Genomic DNA, 21,586 nt, shown 5'->3' on the forward strand with positions numbered 1-21,586 from the left:
TGACCTCGAGCCAGACATCCTAGAATGTGAAGTGAAGTGGGCCTTAGAAAAGCTGAGCAACAACAAAGCTAGTGGAGGTGACAGTATTCCAGCTGAGCTATTCAAAATCTTAAAAGACAATGCAGTAAAAGTGCTACACTCAATTTGCCAGCAAATTTGGAAAACTCAACAGTGGCCACAGGATTGGAAAAGATCAGTTTACATTCCAATTCCAAAAAAAGGCAATGCCAAAGAATGTTCAAACTATCGCACCATTGCACTCATTTCTCATGCTAGCAAAGTCATGCTTAAAATCCTACAAGCTAGACTTCAGCAGTATGTGGATCGAGAACTACCAGAAGTACAGGCAGGATTTCGAAGAGGCAGAGGAACTAGAGATCAAATTGCCAACATACGCTGGATCATGGAGAAAGCTAGAGAGTTCCAGAAAAACATCTACTTCTGCTTCATTGACTATGCTAAAGCCTTTGATTGTGTGGATCATAACAAATTGTGGCAAGTTCTTAAAGAGATGGGAGTACCAGACCATCTTATTTGTCTCTTGAGAAACCTATATGCGGGTCAAGAAGCAACAGTGAGAACTGGACACGGAACCACTGATTGGTTCAAAATTGGGAAAGGAGTCCGGCAAGGCTGTATACTGTCGCCCTGCCTATTTAACTTATATGCAGAGCACATCATGAGAAAGGCAGGGCTAGATGAATCAAAAGTTGGAATTAAGATTGCCGGAAGAAATATCAACAACCTAAGATACGCAGATGATACCACTCTAATGGCAGAAAGTGAAGAAGAACTAAAGAGCCTCTTGTTGCAGGTGAAGAAGGAGAGTGCAAAACTTGGGTTGAAACTTAACATTAAGAAAACCAAGATCATGGCATCTGGCCCTCTCAATTCCTGGCAAATAGATGGGGAAGAAATGGAGGTAGTGACAGATTTTATTTTCCTGGGCTCCAAGATCACTGCAGATGGGGACTGTAGCCAAGAAATTAAAAGACGCTTGCTCCTTGGGAGGAAAGCCATGGCAAATCTAGACAGCACACTAAAAGGCAGAGACATCACCCTGTCAACAAAAGTGCGTATAGTCAAGGCTATGGTCTTCCCAGTTGCAATGTATGGCTGTGAAAGTTGGACCATAAGAAAGGCTGAGCGCCAAAGAATTGAGGCCTTTGAACTATGGTGCTGGAGAAGACTCCTGCGAGTCCCTTGGACTGCAAGGCGATCAAACCGGTCAGTCCTAGAGGAGATCAATCCTGACTGCTCTTTAGAAGGCCAGATCCTGAAGCTAAAACTCAAATACTTTGGCCACCTAATGAGAAGGAAGGACTCACTGGAGAAGAGCCTAATGCTGGGAAAGATCGAGGGCAATAGAAGAAGGGGACGACAGAGAATGAGGTGGCTGGATGGAGTCACTGAAGCAGTAGGCGTGAGCTTAAATGGACTCCAGAAGATGGTAGAGGACAGGAAGGCCTGGAGGAATGTTGTCCATAGGGTCGCGATGGGTCGGACACGACTTCGCAGCTAACAACAACAACAATGCGGACCTGGCTTGCATCACGGAGACTTGGTTGGGCCCAGAGGGTGGGGTCCCTTTGGTTGACCTCTGCCCACCAGGCTTCCGGGTGCTACACCGGCCACGAGCTCATGGTAGGGGTGGGGGAGTGGCGGTTACTATTAGGGAGACGTTATGTCCGCGGGAGTCCACCGTTTCTCAGATAGTCGGGTGTGAGTCTCTCTTTGCGAGATTTGGTTCTGGGGCGCAGTTGGGCTTGCTGCTGGTGTACATTTCGCCTAGTCGCACAGCGGCAGCCCTGCCCGAGCTGCTTGATATCCTCTCGGGTTTGGTGGTTGAGTTTCCCAAACTTATAGTTTTGGGAGACTTCAATCTACCATCCCTGGGAGGTTCATCTGAGCTAGCTCGGGAGTTCATGGCTTCCATGACGGCCATGGACCTGACGCAAGTAATTTCAGAACCAACTCATGAGGGAGGCCACACCCTTGACCTGATTTTTTTATCTAGACGGTGGTTGGATGATCTTGGTGGGGGCTCTCCATTTATTATGCCCCTGTCATGGACCGATCATCATCTCCTGCGGCTGGTCTTCCGTTTTGCCACCCCCCGCCGTGGGGACACGGAACCAATTAGATGGTACCGCCCCAGACGCTTAATGGATCCTGATAGTTTCCAAGCGGCGCTGGGGTCCCCACCTGCCTCCATTGCTCACAGCTCGGCGGATGCCTTGGTGGAAGCCTGGGAAAGGGCAGCCACTGAGGCACTTGACCGGGTTGTACCCTTGCGGCCCCTGACCCGGCGCAGATCCCAGCGAGCTCCATGGTTCTCCGCGGAGCTCCGGGAGATAAAGCGTCGGAAACGGGGCCTAGAGAGCTGTTGGAGGTCTAGCCGATCCGAACCCGACCGGTTGCGGTTAAGAACCTATATTAGGTCTTATCTCGCAGCGATGAGGGTGGCGAGGTATAATTACTTCTCCACCCTCATCGCGTCCGCAGATAATCGCCCGGCCGCCCTGTTTAGGGTGACTCGCTCACTTCTTAATCAGGAGGTGAGGGAGGATCCCTTGCAGGGTCGTGCCGAGGAATTTAGTCAACATCTGTCGGATAAAATCGCTCGGATTCGGACCGGTTTGGACTCCAACTGGGCAGAGTCAGGCGATCAGGACACGGGCGGTCTTGTCAACGTTACCTGGGAAGAGTTTGACTCTGTGACCCCTGATGAAGTGGACAGGATTATGGGGAGGCTGAGCTCCTCCACATGTTTGTTGGACCTGTGCCCTTCCTGGCTGGTTTATGCAGCTAGGGAGAGGACACGAGGCTGGCTCCAGGCGGTTATATCTGCTTCCTTGAGTGAGGGCTATTTCCCCACCGTCTTGAAGGAGGCGGTGGTGAGACCTCTCCTCAAGAAGCCTGCCTTGGACCCGGCTGTTTTGAACAACTTTCGTCCAGTCTCCAACCTTCACTTTCTTGCGAAGGTTGTCGAGAGTGTGGTGGCGCATCAGCTCCCTCTGGTCCTGGATGAAGCGGATTATCTGGACCCCTACCAATCGGGTTTCAGGCCCGGGTACAGCACGGAGACGGCATTGGTCGCTCTGGTGAATGATCTCTGGAGGGCTCGGGACAGAGGATATTCCTCTGTCCTAGTCCTATTAGACCTCTCGGCGGCTTTCGATACCATCGACCATGGTATCTTGCTGCGGCATCTCAGGGGATTGGGAGTGGGAGGCACAGTTCTTCAGTGGTTCTCCTCCTATCTCCTGGGACGCTCGCAGTCGGTGTTGGCAGGGGGGCAGAGATCGGCCCCTAGGTCTCTCGTTTGTGGAGTTCCTCAGGGGTCGGTTCTCTCGCCTCTCCTGTTCAACATCTATATGAAACCGCTGGGTGAGATCATTCGTGGTTTTGGAGTTGGGTATCATCAATATGCCGATGATACCCAACTTTTCTTTTCGACCCCAAACCACCCCAGTGATGCCCTCGCTGTGATGTCCCGTTGCCTGGAGGCGGTTCGGGTCTGGATGGGGAGGAACAGACTTCAACTCAACCCTGACAAGACTGAGTGGCTGTGCATTCCGGCATCCCGGGACATTCAAAATGTTCCATCTCTTTCTATGGGGGGTGAGCTTCTACCCCCCGTGGATAGGGCTCGCAACTTGGGAGTCCTCCTAGATTCACGGCTTACCCTGGAAGATCATATAGTGGCCGTGACTAGGGGGGCTTTCGCCCAGGTTCGCCTGGTGCGCCAGTTGCGGCCCTATCTGGACCGGGATGCCCTGTGCACGGTCACTCATGCGCTCGTGACCTCTCGCCTTGACTACTGTAATGCTCTCTACATGGGGCTTCCCTTGAAGACCACTCGGAGGCTCCAACTGGTACAGAATACGGCCGCGAGAGTTGTCTTGGGAGTTTCCCGGTACTCCCATGTTACACCTTTGCTCCGCGAGCTGCATTGGTTACCAGTTGTCTTCCGGGTGAGGTTCAAGGTCTTGGTTATGATCTTTAAGTCCTTACATGGCATGGGTCCGGGTTACCTCGGGGACCACCTGCTGCCGGCGTCAACTCCCCTCCGCCCTGTGCGTTCCCACAGAGAGGGCCTCCTCAGGGTGCCTCCAGTCAGGGAATGCCGACTGGCGGCCCCCAGGGGGAGAGCCTTCTCTGTGGGCGCTCCGGCATTATGGAACCAACTGCCGGTGGAGCTCCGGATGGCATCAGACCTCCGAACTTTCCGTCGTGGCCTGAAGACCCACTTATTTGAATTAGCTGGTCTGGCCTGACGGGGGATTATGGGTTTTAAATTGTTGTTTTAGAATTGTATTATTGTTTTTAACTGGGCATTGATTTAATCTTTTTTAACTTTTGTATTGTTATTTATATATGCCCTGTGAACCGCCCTGAGTCCCTAGGGAGAAGGGCGGTATACAAATTAAATAAAACTGAAACTGAAACTAAATTTCTGATTTATATTAATTTTGCTTTGGTTTTTGTTTACATTTCTGTAAAATTATGGTTTGACTATTTCTCTGCAAGAGTTTGGGGAGAAACCTTAGCAGGTATATCCATAATATTGATTGTCCAAAAATGCTGGCCACTGTTTTGCTGTTTTCTATGAGAAAAACAAACAGCTGAAGGGTTTTGGGGAAGTGGAGGGTGTACCTCATTGGACTCTTGCCATCTGAAAATGTTCCACATACTTTTAAAAGTAGGCGCCAAGCATTATTCCTCTGCATAATTCTTAATTTTAGTGATGAAAAGGCCAGCTGGTACAAGACAGCATCTCTTCCTGCTTATGTGTGTGTGGGGGGGGTTGGCATATAACAAGAAAACACGTGCATTTACCAGGCATCTGCCTGGCATCCCTTAGGTTTCCTCTTAGCTTTGCAAGTGGGGAAATGGAAATTGCTTCACAATTTTGTGAGTAATCCTTGTCGAGATTCAACTTAAATACTCATTATATTTGTTACTAGTGGTTTCCACATTCACTGTGATTAAAAATGGCAAGTGGATTAAATCAGATAAATTAAGTAAATAATTAGAGTCCAAAATGTACTTTTTAGCTAGCCAGTGTAAGCAACGTTTTAGAGCAGACATGTCAAACACAAGGATGCGGCCCGCAAAGTGGTTTCATGCGGCCCACGAAGCCATCCTGGAAACAGTGAGGGAACGGCCCCCACTGCCTTGGCCCTGGCCCAGAGACCCTCCTCCTGCCAGAGACCCTCAGATCTGTCCCACTCCTGCCCAGGCCCCCATAGGCACCCTTGATGCAAACGATGTAGAGCTGGCCATGCCCACCCAGTAGGCCATACACACTCTAGCCATGCCCACCCAGTAGGCCACGCCCACCCAGGCCACACCCACCCGGCCCCCTGAGGGCAACCGCAATGCTGATGCGGCCCTCAATGAAATTGAGTTTGACACCCCTGTTTTAGAGGAATTAAGTTGTGTTTTTTAAGCCTATAGCCCATCTTTTTAGGAAGTAGAAGAAATTGATGTTAATGATTCATGTAATAAAATCACATTTGAAATACAGTATGATAAATCATATTTGGAATATCTAGTTTGAATGTGCCATCCTGATAATGATTAACATGAAATTAGAGTGCAGATGATGTTTGGATGCTTCAGCATATCTTCAATAAAAATTGTTTAAAATCATCGTATTGTTGGACATGTAATTTAGACCTGGGTACATTAACTTGTATGCTTTGGTCATGTCTTATTCTTGCTTGATCACTGTACATGTGCTCTTCCTGACTACACGTAGTCCTCAATTTATGACCACAATTGAGCCCCAAATTTATGTTGTTAAGTGAGACATTTAAGTGAGTTTTGCCCCATTTTATGACCTTTTTTGCCCCAAGTGTTAAGTGAATCATTGCAGTTGTTAGCAACAAGTTGTTAAGTGAATCTGGCTTCCCCATTGATTTGGCTTGTCAGAAGGTCACAAAAGGTGATCACATAACCCAGGATACTGCAACCATCATAAATATCAGTTTTGGTCATATGATCGTTGGGATGCTGCAGTGGTCATAAGTGTGGAAAAAAAGGTCATAAGCCACTTTTTTCAGTGCTGTTGTAACTTCAAACGGTCACTAAATAAATTGTAAGTCGAGGACTACCTGTGTATTCATTTGGGGACATAGGATTAACTAAAATAATTATTTTGTAATGCTCAAAAGTGAAAGGTACACCTGACTTGCAACAATAAATTGTTGATAATGTTTGTCAACATTTGTGCTCACCATTTTTGACAAAGATGGTTTTCAAACAATATGATCATTTTAGAGTAGTTCATTTTATAAAACAGTTCCATGCCTTTATTTTCCTTTGTTACTTGCTATAGATTTTGAGGTTAAGCCTTTAATGTTGTATGTGTTCATACTTTTCTTTTGTTGATATAGCATAACAAAATAAAAAAATAGCCAGGATTATATATATGAGTACATTTTAAAATCATAATCATTTCAAATAGCCATATAATAATGAATTAAGGATTTAGAAAATTTAGAATAAATTAGATTTTCAAAGAGAGGCACAATCAGCTTCAGTCAGCAATTTTTGATTAATAATTAAGGTTAACCAAAGCATGTGGATTTCCAGTTATGTTCAAAGTCACTTCTCCATCCTCTAGCATTTCATTATTTTCTCTGAGCATCTGAAAGTACAGTATTTGAGGTACAATTTGATAAATAAATAAATAACCTTTTCCCCTCCTTACCTTTTCTCTCCTCCTTCTGCCTAAAAGTGTTGCTATTCTGAACAAAATAGAACCTTAAAAAGAGCATTTCTATTTTGCTTTTAATCCTTGCATTTTATTATTTTAAATTGTGAGGACTTTTTCTAAATTAGTATTCTGATACTGTTCAAGCCAATTTAAAATAGGGGAGAAGCACTTTTCACCAGTTTGCCTTTTGGTAAATAGCTATTTCATCACTTTCTTTATGTCAACTCTGCTATTTATTTTCTCAGAACATTACAGTCATACCTTGCCACTCTGCTTCAAAAGTCATTGAATTCGGTATACGATGCATTTTGAAGCAGATATCTTGCCCTAGCACTCGTCTTTCTCCCAGTAGTCAACGCACAAGGAAGATCTTGCTGACATTGGCTCCCTCATGACTCACTCTTTCTTCTGGCTGAAATAGCAGGTCAAGTGGTAAGTCAGGTGGTTTTCTTGGTACTCGACGGTTTTAATATTCATCAAATCTTCCAGAATGAATTTTGACGAGTATGGAGGTACCACTGTATAACAAATTCCCCAAATTCTAAAAATGGTTATTGGCCAAAAGAGTTATCTTCCTTTACTATATCATATAGCATTTAGCACTAGCATTTTAGGCTTATATACTATCCATAGACTTTTATAGCACTCCTTGGGCAGTCCCCAATGATCTAGATCCTCATTTTGCCATCCTTGGAAAGATGGAAGGCAGAGTCAACCTTGAGCCCCATCAGGATCAAACTCCAGGCTGTGGGCAGAGTTAACCTGCAGTGTTGTTAGTTGCGAAGTCGTGTCGGACCCATCACAACCCCATGGACAATGTTCCTCCAGGCCTTCCTGTCCTCTACCATCTTCTGGAGTCTATTTAAGCTTACACCTACTGCTTCAGTGACTCCATCCAGCCACCTCATTCTCTGTTGAGAATGCAATACTGCATCCTAAACACTGCACCACCAGGGCTCATCTATCATAATGTCAGAACTTAAGTAAAATCATAAGAAATAAAAGTTATTCTATATCAGTCTTGATTATTTGTTCATCTAGCCCAGCATTATTTGTTCTGATTGGCGATGGCTCTTTAGAATTTCAAGCCGGTGATGTAGCATGTTTCCTACTTTATCTTTTAACTGGAAACATAATAAAGGTAAAGGTTCCCCCGCACATGCGTGCTAGTCGTTTCCAACTCTAGGGGCCGGTGCTCTTCTCCATTTCAAAGCCGAAGGACGTCTCCGTGGTCATGTGTGGCCAGCATGACTAGACACCAAAGGCGCACGAAACACTGTTACCTTCCCGCTGTAGTGGTCCCTATTTTTCTACTTGCATTTTTACGTGCTTTCGAACTGCTAGGTTGGCAGAAGCTGGGACGAGTAACAGGCGCTCACTCTGTTACACGGCACTAGATAAGCACAAAATCTTCTCCAAATGAAGTAACTCTACCACAGAGTTAGAATCCTTTTTTCAGAGTTCTCTAACACATATTGTTTTAAATTTTCAAGTAGCATATTGAACACATTGAACATTTATAATGGAAAAAACAGCACAAAGGAACCCTTAAAATGTTTAAATATGTATGTTTCAAATATGTTGCTATTTATGCTGGTTCCATGAGGGAGCATCCTAAGTGGAGAAAACAACCTTCAGATTTAAAATAGGTTTTTGTTAAAATTATAACTTTTTAAATGAGAATTGTTAAATTTATATCTAGTAAATTTAATAAAGTAAATTGCAAACAAAAGTATATACTTCCTATATTTTCTGTCTAAAATACTATGATAGGTTGTGCCTCATGCTGTGTTTTGTTATACAAGAGGTATGTAATAGCCCTTGAAGTTTGGGGGAGCTCTATTTTGGAAAACGTTGAGCTCTGTAACATGTTACTACCATTTAAAAGCTCTGCATCTCTATCTTCTCACCATTAGGACCACATTGCTTCAACTAGTTTTGAAAATTGCTTTGTCATTATACTGTTGGCAGATATTCAAGGTTGGTCTGGACAGTACACAATGTGATTGCCTTGTTCACTGCCCAAGACAGCCATCTTCCTGAATCATTTAAAGTGAATGTATTTGCAGTTCGAGTTTCATGTACCACATTCTTAGCTGCACTAACTTACTATAAATTATTACAAGAGGGTTACTATAGTGAATGAACTAGCCATCATTCCAGAAGCTTTCACATAGAGGCAAGGCAGAAGGCCATTTTACAATTATGTCAGATGGCTAATATCTACATAGTATATACCAGTGATAGTGAACTTATGACACATGAGACAAAAGTGATATGCCAATGTTCACCAACACCTAACAACCGTTATTGTAAGCACACCCATTCTGTTGTGATATTTGAAGGCTGTGGAGGACGCATGAGGAAGAGGTGTGCTCTCGCACAGTCTCCAGACCCTCTGAAAATCATGTGAGAGAGCATGCTCCTGCATGGCCTGCTACACCTCCAAAAATCGTACAAGAACAGAGCATGCTTTCGCATGATTTCTGCAGAGTGTGTGGAAGAGCGTTCTCCAAAGCCACTTCAAGAACAACTTACAGCAGCCTGGGTAGTAGGCCAAAGGGGCCTGTCAACAGAAAAAGAACATTCCCTGGAGGTAAATGGAGAGCAGCAGATCCTGGCAATGCCGGGCTGCAGGGGCATTTTCACCATTCACCAAGGCTTCTGCATCTTGGAAAATGGTGCAAGGCAGTCTTTTTCAGGGACAGCAGTGGAGCTAGAGTTGATGTCAAGGCCTGGGCCTCACCTTCATACCCTGTCTTGGTGCTGCCGCCAAATATTGTTCAGATGTTATAGTAAAGATTGTTACTCTTTTTTGTGTGTGTGTTGGGGTGACACCAGCAAAGTCAAGTGTTTGAATGCTGAGCTGAAAAAGTTAAACATCACTGTACATACTGTACCATATTAAGGAATCAACAACTTTTTTTCATCAGTAGAACTTCCCTGGTAGCATGTACGCCAGGGAAGAAAACATCCCACTAACCCTCCCCTTTAACAAAATAGAACCCACCAAAAATGGTTATTTGGAATCCTAATTTCAAGAAGGGAGGGATCAAGAAAGTTTTGCCAAGGCAAAACTGAAAAGGTCTCCCTAGCCCTACCTAAGCCTTATCTTGGGAAAGGATAGGAGAATTCTCTGGAAGTCAGATTGAGATAAGCTTTTGGCAACCAGGTTATCCCACTTAGCACAGTGTTGTGATTTGTGAAGGAGAAATAATGTCAGTGTGTATTCACACACAGTGAAGGTTTATGTGAACTTTTGAGCTTGTTACACATTCCAGGGAGAATATTCCATGTAATATTCCTCCTCCCCTTTTAAAAAATGGTACTTTGAGGTTGGCACTTTGAAAATGATGCCAGCTGTCTTGCTTTTTGTGATGAGTGCTAACTTCTTTTGGGGTAACATGAGTTGGTGGAACTCTTTAATGCTAAGATTCCTGATTGGATTTAAATGTATAATGAGTCTCTTTAGGAATAACAGAATTGTTCTATTTACATGATCTAAAATCAGTTTGATGATTTGAAAAAAAGCAGTGGAATAAATTTAGTTTGACATGTTTGTTTATATAAAATTTCAAGGGATTTACCAAAAAAAAAATCTCAAAAGATTTTTGGGCTTGTTCCAGGTGAGACTTTTACTCTGAATTTTGAAGAGGTCCAGCTTAATGTCATTTTTTTTAATCCTCCCATGTTTTTCTAGTCTTTATTTATTTCTTTTCAACAGGAAAAAGCCTCCTTTCTTTTGACTGATAACTGTGATGCTTTCCAAATCAGTGTTGTATTAAAATCTTTCCTAATTATGATAATGCTAATTTATTTAGTCTTTCATATTCAATATTCTGAAAAATAGCCACAAATGCTATTTTTCTATTATCAGTTATATTAAAGCATGCTAGTTGGTATCTTACATTGGTTAATCAACAAGCTAAGAAATTCTTAGTTCAAATCATATTTATATATCATCTTAGTAGCCTTCCTCTGTTGCCTTCCAGATGGGTTAAATTTCAACTCTTTCAGTTTCCAGGAAACATTTTGTATAAACTCTATTACTTGCCTCATCGCTTACTCTTCACTTCACTTCCTCTCTTTGCTTTCTCCTCATTATTATTCTTTATTGTAAAGATTGAACCTTTTTGCTTATGATCTAAGGCACTATGTGCTTTAATGATGCTATAAATATAACACCAAACCACTACCTTGCCTTTATTATTTATCTAACTTAGTGCCTTTTGGTACTATAGCTGTGTATTGCTAAGTAGATAGGAACTATTTCATAATAGGATTCTATGGCAGTAAATATTTGAGCTAAATTAAGGCTATCAAGTTAAAAAAACTATTATGTTTGGATGTTTTTGTGCTCCCCAATGCATTAATTTAAAACATATTTTATCTTGAAAAGACATCTGAATATTGTATTATAAAGCTTACAGCCTGGTCTGATCCAACTTTAGGCTGCACCTTTCCTATGTGGATGCTGCATGGTCTGGGAGGAAATTCTTATACTTTTCCCAGCTTGTTAAAAAAAGATTAAACACACTGAAAATATACCTAGGATAAACCTTGCTAAAAGTAGCTTGAAACAGATTTAGAAATGAAAGAATTGGAGAAATATCCCTAGTCACCACTGATCATGTTGACAAGGAATTCTAATTGTTGCCCTGTCAACATATGAATGAGTTGCCAAGTGGCTGAATTTTTATCATGTGACCATAGGGATGCTTCAGTGGTCTAAGTGAAAAGCCGTCCTAAGTCACTTTTTCAGTGCCATTGTACAGCCGTTGTAACTTTGAACAGTCACTAAATGAATTGTTGTAAGTCGAGGACTACCTGTACAGAGGAAAACTGATTTTTTTTCTTGCAGAAATTATATATTATATTATATTATTAGATTTATATACCGCCCTTTCCCAGAGGACTCAGGGCGGTTTACAGGGCATTTTAAAATCATACCAATACAAAATACAAGTTAAAAGACAAATAAAAGATTAAATTATCCCTGAAAATAAAACCCCAGTTAAAATTCTCAGCCTGGGTGCCAATGTTTTATTAAAGAAACATACAAAATTTTTGTTCACTTTCTGTACTTTAGAGAATATAATTCTGGTAGTTCATTTCTGCCCATTTCTGCTGCACATACAGATCCACAAAGTAGAGAGGGGGGAGAACGAGCAATGGGACCAGATAGATATTTATAGAAAATATTTAATTTTAATGCAACTAAAAACATAGCATTTTTTTATTTGATGATATTAAGGAAACAAGTTAATAAAGGTTTTCATTTCATTTCCAAGGGTTATTTAACTTTGTGTGCTTTTCATATAGCTACAAGCTACCCATAACCTATAGAAGAAGTCCATAATCTGTATCCAGAATATTGACAGGTATTTAAAACTTGGGCTAATACATGCCTCACAAACCTTAGTTTGTGGGATTAAGACTCACATGAGCCTCCCCACTTGTCAAATTGCTGTGTTAGTAACATATTTCTTTCTTGTGTTGTAGGACAAGGAAACCTGCATAGGAATCAACAATCAGAGTTACAGTTGTGAAACAGGCCATTGCTGTGGACAGTCTCAATGCTGCAATTACTATTATGAACTCTGGTGTAAGTTTTTTAAAATTCATTTTATAATGCAAATCATAACTACTCTTGGGTTTAGAATCTGATTTTATCCCCCCCAAATAAATGTTTTTATAGATTGAAACTGAAGCCTGGCAAAACTGACTATAGGTAGTCCTCGACTTATAACAGTTCATTTAGTGACCATTCAGCGTTACAACAGCACTGGAAAAAGTGACTTAGGACTGTTTTTCATAGTTATAACCTTTGCAGCATCCCCATGATCATGTGATCAAAATTCAGATGCAGCTGGCAACTGGTTCATATTTATGACCATTGCAATGTCCCAAGGTCATGTGATCCCCTTGTGTGACCTTCTGACAAACAAAATCAATGGGGAAGCCAAATTCATTTAACAACTGAGCTAACTTATCAACTGCAGTGATTCTGTTAACACGAGACAAAGGTCGTAAAATGGGGCAAAACTCACTTAAATGTCTCACTTAACAACAGAAACCTTGGGCTCAATTGTGGTTATAAGTCGAGGACCACCTGTATATATGGCAAAATGTCTAGTTCAGGGGTGTCAAACTGCCGGCCCACAGGCCGGACGCGTCACAACAAAACCGTGCCTACCCCATTGCCGGCAATGGGGAAAAAGCTCCGATACGTCGCGCAATGTCACGTGACGTCGCGAGTTTGACACCCCTGGTCTAGTTGGTATGCTTCAATGTAAGATGGGAACTTCTTAGATCACACTGTTTGATAGGCTTTGCAAAATATATATAGAGGAATGGTTCCTGTTAGTGTTTTCACTTTTTGGGGTGGGCTTCAGTTTCGTCCTGTGAGATTAGGAGTAAGTACTTCTGTTTGAAAGTGATTCTACTTTCGCTAGGCGCTTCCAGCAGATTATGACTGTATTCCTTATTAGGAAATTACTCTGTTAGTTGCTAAAGTTTTTATTCTATTTTCTATGTTGTTTAATTTTGGAAGAGGTCATCCAAGATTTTTGAGTTCATTGATATCATCCAAATATCTATATCTGTCATTTATTGGACACTGATAAGGCAGCAGAGACTTTGAAGTTTATCATGAAAGTTTATTTAACACTTTTAACAAATTTTACAAGAAGAAATATGCAAAAATGGGGAAAATAGAAAGCATAACAATAGCTAATATAACAATAACAAAACAACAAAAAGGAGAATGCCATGTGTTCATAACACAAATCCATCACATATTAAACAATATTTCAAATTTTCTTAATCTAGATTAAAAGAAATGATTATTGTTACAAAACATCATAAATCTATGTGGAAAGAGAACATATTGTGTCTTTATTATTATATGAAATTGCTTTTCAAAAACATAAAATTACATATCTTTTGAACCCAGTACTTAATATCACGGATAATACTACTTTGCCAATTTCTCACAGTAATTCTCTTAGAAACACCCAATGCCTAACATAACCATAACTTCTCAAGCATCCTGTCAGTCCGTTGGTCCTTGATTTTTTTTATGTGTCCAACAAAGACTATGTCCATTCTTTAATATACATCTTTTGAGGTTTCCATTAGTCCTTTTCATTTAAGATTTTATTATCTCTAGATTATAGTTTTATTTGTTCTAAAGATAAAGATGGTGGTATTAATAGTTGTTAAGCAAATACTTGAGAACTGTGAGCAGTTCTCAACCCATTATTCTTGCTATCTTTCTTTGTCTCTCCAGGTTGCTACCTAAGGCAGATTTAAGTATTCCCAGTTCAAATTCCCATTGCTCTCTTTTGCTTTACAACAGCCCCGATGCCCTAGAGAGCAATTCACGAGTGCAGCTAGAGAAGGATGCTTTTGTGTATGCTATGGTTCTTATAAACTAAAGTGGACAGGGTTTAAATGCAGCCATTTTAGGATCAGTTCTCCTAAAACCTGTTTAATTGCAACAATTTATATGTTTCAGTGGGGACTCTGTACAGTTTTCTCCAAGGGTAATGATTACTGTCTTAGGAACTAACCTGAATCCTACGCAATTCAATAGGTGAATTATATAATTTCAGATTTATTATTGTTACTTTTAATGTTTATTTGTAGAGATACTAATTGATTCATACCACAGTTAGCAAACTGAGATAACACTATCAAATACTTTCATATTATTATTTCTGTAATCTGTAAAGCCTGTAACCATGGAACATTTTCAGCAATTTAGTCTAGGTAGCAAAGGAGCATCTTCTGTGCCCATAAAATACTTTATGATTACACATAATGATTATGATTAATATAAAAAGGGTATGCTTTTTATAAAAAGGGTTGACAAGAAAGCATGGAAGATTCCCACTTATGACCATTCTAGCAGCAGCTGATTCCCCCACAGGTTCAACACACAAACACATCCTGCCTGGATCAGGTGCTTGCAGAATCCTCTCCTGCTTTATTGAGAAGCCACCAGGGCGTTGGACCTGACCACCCATGCAGATTTTTTGGAAACAAAAGTGTGGAATCTCTCTCCACAGCCAGCATTGCAACCACATACAACCCACACAACACGCCTCCAGTTTGACACACTGGCTGAGTGAGAGGTGAATTTTCTGCTTTAGCCAGTGTCACTGCTCCACTTGCTTGGCAATCCTCATGCAGACATACCATAAAATGGAGAGCAGAGGGGAGATCCCACCATTTTCTACATTGTCAGCTTAATCACAATACAGCAAAGCTTATAAAGTAAGAGGAGGTGAAAATTTCAACTGTAATTCAGAAAAATTATAAAGCCAGCTGACATTACCAGAGAGAAACGTGTCCTATTAGCCATCCTCAACTTGAGTTTAGGAGAATATGTAAATGTGTCTTCTGACTGTATTTTTTCCCCATCAATTTGCCTTACTTTTCAAAAAAAGAAATAAGTTGCTGTTCTATGATACCTTAAGACAATGAATTAAGGGTGCTTTTTCTCTTCATATTTTATTAAGAAATACTGAATATAAGCATTTCATGGTTTTGCTTAGAAATGCATATTTTTAGATGAAGATGTTCAATTAGAAGATATTCTTTTGAAAAAACTAAAGCACTGGAAACCAAAATTAGTTTGCACAATTTTTATTGAAAGATTTCTTATGATTCTTTGCTTTTATGTAATTTTTTCAGCCAGTACTATTTTCCATATTTTAGCTACTACTGATCCAAAGGAAGATATTACTTACCGGTACATTTTTAGTGATTTGCAATGGGAGAGCTTGCAGTTAACAGAAGACAATTGAATTAATTGTTGTGCTACAGTTGCCATGAAAAAAAAATTATAGTTGAGTTAATTAACACAGATTACTGAGTTATTTTCCCATGCCTCAAAACCTTTGCCCTAAATGAGTAACTGAGCATTGCCACCAGAAATAGTAGCATGTACCAATTTGATTACAGTTCTTATTTTTCTTAAGATTACATAATTTATCCTAAATTATATTTTTTGAAAATGTAAAGTACTTTCCTTTGTTCAGAATCTAGCTGTACTGAGGTCTCAAGTTCAGGCATTATATAAGAAGGAAAAAACAAACCTATGCACGCACACGCACGCACGCACACACATATTTATATTTATATCCTGCCTTTATAATTTTAAGTAATTCAAGGCTGTAAACATACCTAATACTCCTTTCTCAATCCTGTGAGGTGAGTTAGTCTGAGAGAGAATGCCTGGCCCAAAGTCACCCAACTAGCTTTCTTTTTCAACATTTGGTATAACACTTCTATGATATTCTCCATTCCCTCCCTCCCTTCTCTCTACTAAACATTGGGATTTTTTTAAAGGTATTTCCATCTTGTAATTCTACAAACGGAAAGCAAAATTGCTGGTAATTTTGGCTGTTTATCATGAGCATTTTACTACCTTAAGGATACTTTGTTATTTCTTAACAAAAGAAACAATGTTTTTTTATAATAACTGTATATTTAATGTCTTGGTTATCTCATCTTTCTCTCCCATTCATACTTAATTGTTTTTCATCTTACCTGGTATGAAGTCAGCCTTAAAATATTCTCTCTTTTCTGTCAGAAACAATAGTTCTCACTTGACTTCCATGATAACAACTGGTGGCTTGCCACAGGCCACTTTCATTCAAATCTTCATTTTTAAGTCTTTGTGATGACTTTTATTTACAGTTGACTGGAATAAATATGTAAAATTACTCGGTAACTCTGCATGTTGCTTCTGTTTATGTCTCCTGACAATTGGTCTATTGACAGATCCAGACTCTCTGCAAATGGTTGCACACATATGCAGTAATTATAGATAAAGCTTTTTTCTGAAGAAGAACTGCTCTGAATAAAATTTACTTTCCCTTCCTCCTTTTTCTTTCTTCACAGGGTTCTGGCTAGTATGGACAATCATCATCATTTTGAGTTGCTGTTGTGTTTGCCACCACCGACGCGCCAAACACAGACTTCAGGCACAACAAAGGCAACATGAAATTAACTTGATTGCCTATCGCGAAGCTCATAACTACTCCACCCTGCCATTTTATTTCCGTATGTACTGCATGCAAGGAGTAGCTATCTTCAAAGACCAAGACCAAAATATTGCTATATTGAGAGGGGACATGAATACAACAGGGCTTTTCCCCCCACCCCAGAAAAAAAGTGACAGGAATAGTACAGAAAGGTTGGTTGATGAGCACAGAGTACAGGTTTATACTATCCTGAGAGGCTGTGCCCTATTCTTTTTAGCTAACCTTTATTGCTATGGGCAAAATTTAAGTTGTGTAGGTGACTGACTGAAACACAAAGATAAAACCATGAGCTAAATTTGTATCAAGCATGGTAGCGGTATATTCCTTTTTGAGTTATTTTCCTGATTCTGCTGCAAAAAGGAACGAGAGGTGCTGGTTAGTCTGAACAAAAGCAGAACTAGTAATAAAAGCTGAGCTGTTTTTATTTTTCATATTTTTTCCTCTGTGACTGATACAACATCAGGGTCATGGAGCTATAATAAGGAGTTGTAACATATCACTAGAATACAAAAGGAGCTTGATGTCTAAGATCTCTTGTTATTAGTATTTGTAATAGTGACTGATGCCATTTTTCTGTCTGTGTTCTACTAAAAATATATTTAGTAAATCAAGAGCAGGCAGCTTGAGAATTCCCAATGTTCCTTAGTAAATTCCTATAAATCCTAGATAATATCACAGATTATAAGAACTGTAATCCAAAATATCTGCAGGACACCAGTGTTACATTTGATAAGGGATAAGAAAAGGAAATACGGAAAGAAAAAGTAAGTAAAGGGAAAGTACATACATGTCAAATTTATTTCTGAGAAATACTAGTTAAATGGATCTCTAGTTTTATAATGAATGGTAAGATATCTATATATTTCCTTTTCTTCTCCAGAATGTTGTTTAGTCATGGGTCAGATAACTAATTTAGCAACACTTGTATCAAAGGCTACATAAATTGCTTACATGAATTTCTGGGTTTGAATATTGCCTGCATATTATTGCATAAGCAATTGCTGCTTCCTAAATGAAGCAAGAAATTCAGATTTTGTAAAAAGTAAAATCATTAGAAAACTACTTAAATGGGTCTTAATGTGATTTAGATTTCATCTATACAGAAATATGGAAGTAACTTGTCCTCCCTGCCTCCCCATTTAGGATTTTTGCCAAATTATTTACTACCTCCCTATGAGGAAGTGGTGAATCGACCTCCAACCCCTCCCCCACCATATAGTGCCTTACATCAGCAATGCATTCCACCTGGCAATGGCAGTGCAGCACCAGATACAAGAAACCTACAGCCAGCTCAGGCAGGCACTCTGTCAGGAGCAGGAAGCAATAATGGAAATACGGATAGCACTGCCTCCCCAAGCATCGGGCATTCTGAATCCTCCAGTCCTCCAGTTGAGCAATCAGCTACCAAAGCAGCATGTGGTGAGCCAAGGCATTCCAACAGCAGAGTGGAATTAGAAGACGCGGCTGACCATGTATCTACTTCTGATAAGGAGTCAGAGTGCAAGGAAGAGTTGCTTAAGGATTACAACTCAGAAAGCTTAGATCACAACAGCGCTTTTTCAGATGCTAAAGACAAGACACCAGGCAGGCACCGAAGGTTCACTGGAGATTCAGGCATTGAAATCTGTATCTGTAACCAGGACCACCATGATAATGATCTCAAGGAGTTAGATGGGTTCATTGATGATGGATCCATGGACTTCTGTGATAGTTGCAGTGGCCATCCACCCCATGGAGATGAGGAAGAAGGGCTTTTCAGTGCTTCAGATGAACAGCATGGAGAAGACAACCACCACCATCTCTCCAGACAACCTGTGTGTGTGCTCCTGAACACCATAAATGAGCAGGACTCTCCGAACTCTTATGCCAATACGTCTCCCAGCTAAAACAACATCAGAAGGGAAGATCTGCAAAATTATAAATATAACCAAAACCAAATTGGTTCATCGTTTTCTTCAGATGTAACTATGGGAGTAACGTAAAATCTGTTGAGGGGGCAGACACGTTTAGGCTTTTCTTCTTTTTGTGCTAAAATTGCCGCTTCTGTCCTCCGACTGGTTAGGGACTTGATTTAAAGTGATCGTTTATATAGAGAGAAAAGGGGGGAAAAAAACTTCCTATTGCTGATTTTGGTGATGTTTATTTGGTTGGTTGTCACCTTAAAAGTTTTCAGGATCTGCTTTATTTTCTGATCAGAAACTTCAAACGTGTGAGAACAAGGATTACTAGTGTTTAACATCCCTCTCCTGCCCCCTCCCCCCACTTATTAGTGTATTTCCCCTACCCCTTTTTTTCAGGTGTCTTCCCAAAAGCTTGTGGCATTTGATAGCCCTGGCAATACATTTAGGTAGTACTATGGAGAATTTGAAATAAATTCCCAAAAGAGTGGGTTCTTACGGTTTTTTTCTTTTGGTCAATAGAATGCATCTCCGATGCATTTAGATTACAGCAGTCTGTAATACATGTTTTCTTCTTGAAGCTGGTAAAGGACCAGTTTCTTCCAAAAAAAAATGTTAGCCAAAAACACAGCATTTATGCAAGAGGGGCCTTCAGACATTGCCCTTTGTTTTATTTTTAAGGCAAATGTGTAGCTATAAGTTGAGACTCCTTGAAGAAGTCCTCCTTTTCCAGTACTTGGTCTTTACATAACTTGCAACTAGTATGCTGCAGTGCAAAAGGACGGGTTTTGCAATTTCAGACCAGCACACTAGTTAAAATGAGAAAACCAAAATATACAAAAGATCAGGGCTGTCTTCAGGTGCCTTCAGATTTCAGCGATGCTTTTTGAACAAATGGGGAAATCAGTGCATTGCAAATGGGTAATTTGCAACGTTAATGTGGAAGACCTGTGCAGTATTTTCTTTCCTTAGTCTAAAAGTTAGTATGATTCTAACAAGTGACCACTTAAAAGAACTGAGTGTCTGTGTTTTGTTTTCTTGAAAGCGGCACGGGCTACTTGTACAATGTCTGTGAGTTTGTGTGTGTGTGTGTGTGTGTGCGCGCGTGCATGTGTGTTTCCTACTGGTAAGATGAAATTTGCTGCTGTAAGACTGCAGGAAAAAAAAGACTGTTGCTTTGCTTTAACCAAACAATGGACTTTTTGTTAGTAACAACACCAAAGGGAAGGGAAAGAAACTCAAAACAACTGAAACTTAACATTCCTCGGAGTGTTCCTGTGGAAGAGACCAACCCTTGGTTTCTATATTAAGTGTGATAGACATCTCTTTTTATTTTCCCCTTTCCTTTTTCTTGAATTACGGTTGTCTGGGTCATTTATTGTTATAAAATAGACTTTCAGATTTGATTGTTTGAAACCAAAATCAGTTTGAAATATGGTGTAAACCCAAATATAATGCCTTTTTTTCTGATAATTCCTTGTGTTTCATTTTCTTTGGGGAAAATAGAGCAGAAATATCACAGTGAAAAATGTTTGTTTGCATTTGATCATGGAATTGTGAACATAATACAGAGTAATCTAGATACAACTTTATGCTTAATAGCTATACTGTCAGTAGCAGGTATCTGTTTATATACAGCTATAAAGTGAAAATAGCAATACCGTAGAAGCAAGAGCTGCACTTCTTCACTACATTATTCTTCCCATCTTGCTTACTACCAGGGAAAAACAGTGACAAATAAGTAGATATCAAATGTCTTACTTTTGGAAGAATATTTTCCATTTAAGAATTATGTAGAAATAGAAAAGAAACCTGATGTTATTTGTTTTAATATTTGTTCATCAGTGATCAAAATCCCACTCTAACTTTATGATTTGAATTGCATTACATGAAACTGCTTGGTGAAATTGAGTTTAATTTCAGATCTGGAAAAATCAGAACATGATTTATATATAGCTAGTGAATGGAAATGGACAATTGGGATGGGCAGAATTTCATTTGCATCAGAGCTGTTGTACATGCTGGTCCTTTGGTGCATAGCTGTGCTGTTATGCACTTCAGAGCCATATCCAGCCATTTTATCCATATAGCACTTGGTCCAATAATTCAAGAAAGCACTACTGAAGAGAAACACAAACTAATCTATAAGATGACAAGGCACTCTGGTACTTTGTGAGAGTTGATTCTGTTCCCTAATAGATCATAATTATTAGACCCTTTGTTGTGCATCTTAAATATACCTGGATCAAAGTAAAAGAAAAATATTCACCGTACATATGATCTTCTGGGTCCTACATAGTTTTCTTCCCCATTATATGCTGTATGGGTAAATTTTAATGTATTATTTAAAAAACTAATAAGTAATCCATAATAAGCAATTTTGTACTGTACATCCATAGTTGTATTAGTCAGGAGGAACAGATTGCATAATATTTTGCTATTTTATTGCAATAATATTTTTCTTCCAAAAATGAAACCTCAGAAATCATTTTGTAGGAACACTTCTAAATCAGACAAAAGTTCGATAATCCAACATCCTTTTTTTCATAGAACATGTTTTGGGTCTGTCTACAAACTGGTTTTGAAAGAACAGCTTTTCATAGTTTCAAACTGAATAGTATTTACAACAATGGAAGTTCCATATAGCAGTCATGACCAATTGGCCTTAATAGACTTAATTTATGCACTGAATCTAACACAGCCTTCCTAAATTGGTACCAAAATATCATGATTTTATAAAAGAAGATTGTTGAATTTCATTGTCTTTACTGCTGGTACCAAAATATCATTTTGGTACAGCAGTAAACACAATGAAATCCAACAATCGTCTTTTATAAAATCATGATAAACATTAGTGCTGGTAACATTTATAGGATGTTTTTTTAACCCTAGAAATGTAAAAGAAC

General features: G+C 39.9%; 1 protein-coding gene across 2 annotated transcripts in view; it reads left to right on the forward strand.

Moving 5' to 3' along the window:
- Window positions 1-20,246, forward strand: part of WBP1L (WW domain binding protein 1 like) — a 47,780-nt gene extending 27,534 nt beyond the window's left edge. The window contains exons 2-4 of one of the 2 annotated variants that reach the window (XM_081330053.1): window positions 12,230-12,332; window positions 16,640-16,801; window positions 17,926-20,246. In XM_081330053.1, the coding sequence (XP_081186179.1) occupies window positions 12,230-12,332; window positions 16,640-16,801; window positions 17,926-18,668 (1,008 nt within the window). In that variant the 3' untranslated portion in view covers window positions 18,669-20,246. The remainder of the gene's footprint in view (window positions 1-12,229; window positions 12,333-16,639; window positions 16,802-17,925) is intronic. The other variant, XM_081330054.1, reaches the window with a different exon arrangement.
- The last annotated feature ends 1,340 nt before the right edge of the window (window positions 20,247-21,586 follow it).

The sequence above is a fragment of the Vipera berus genome (genome assembly GCF_964194415.1).
Source record: "Vipera berus genome assembly, chromosome: 5".
NCBI classification, from domain to species: domain Eukaryota; kingdom Metazoa; phylum Chordata; class Lepidosauria; order Squamata; family Viperidae; genus Vipera; species Vipera berus.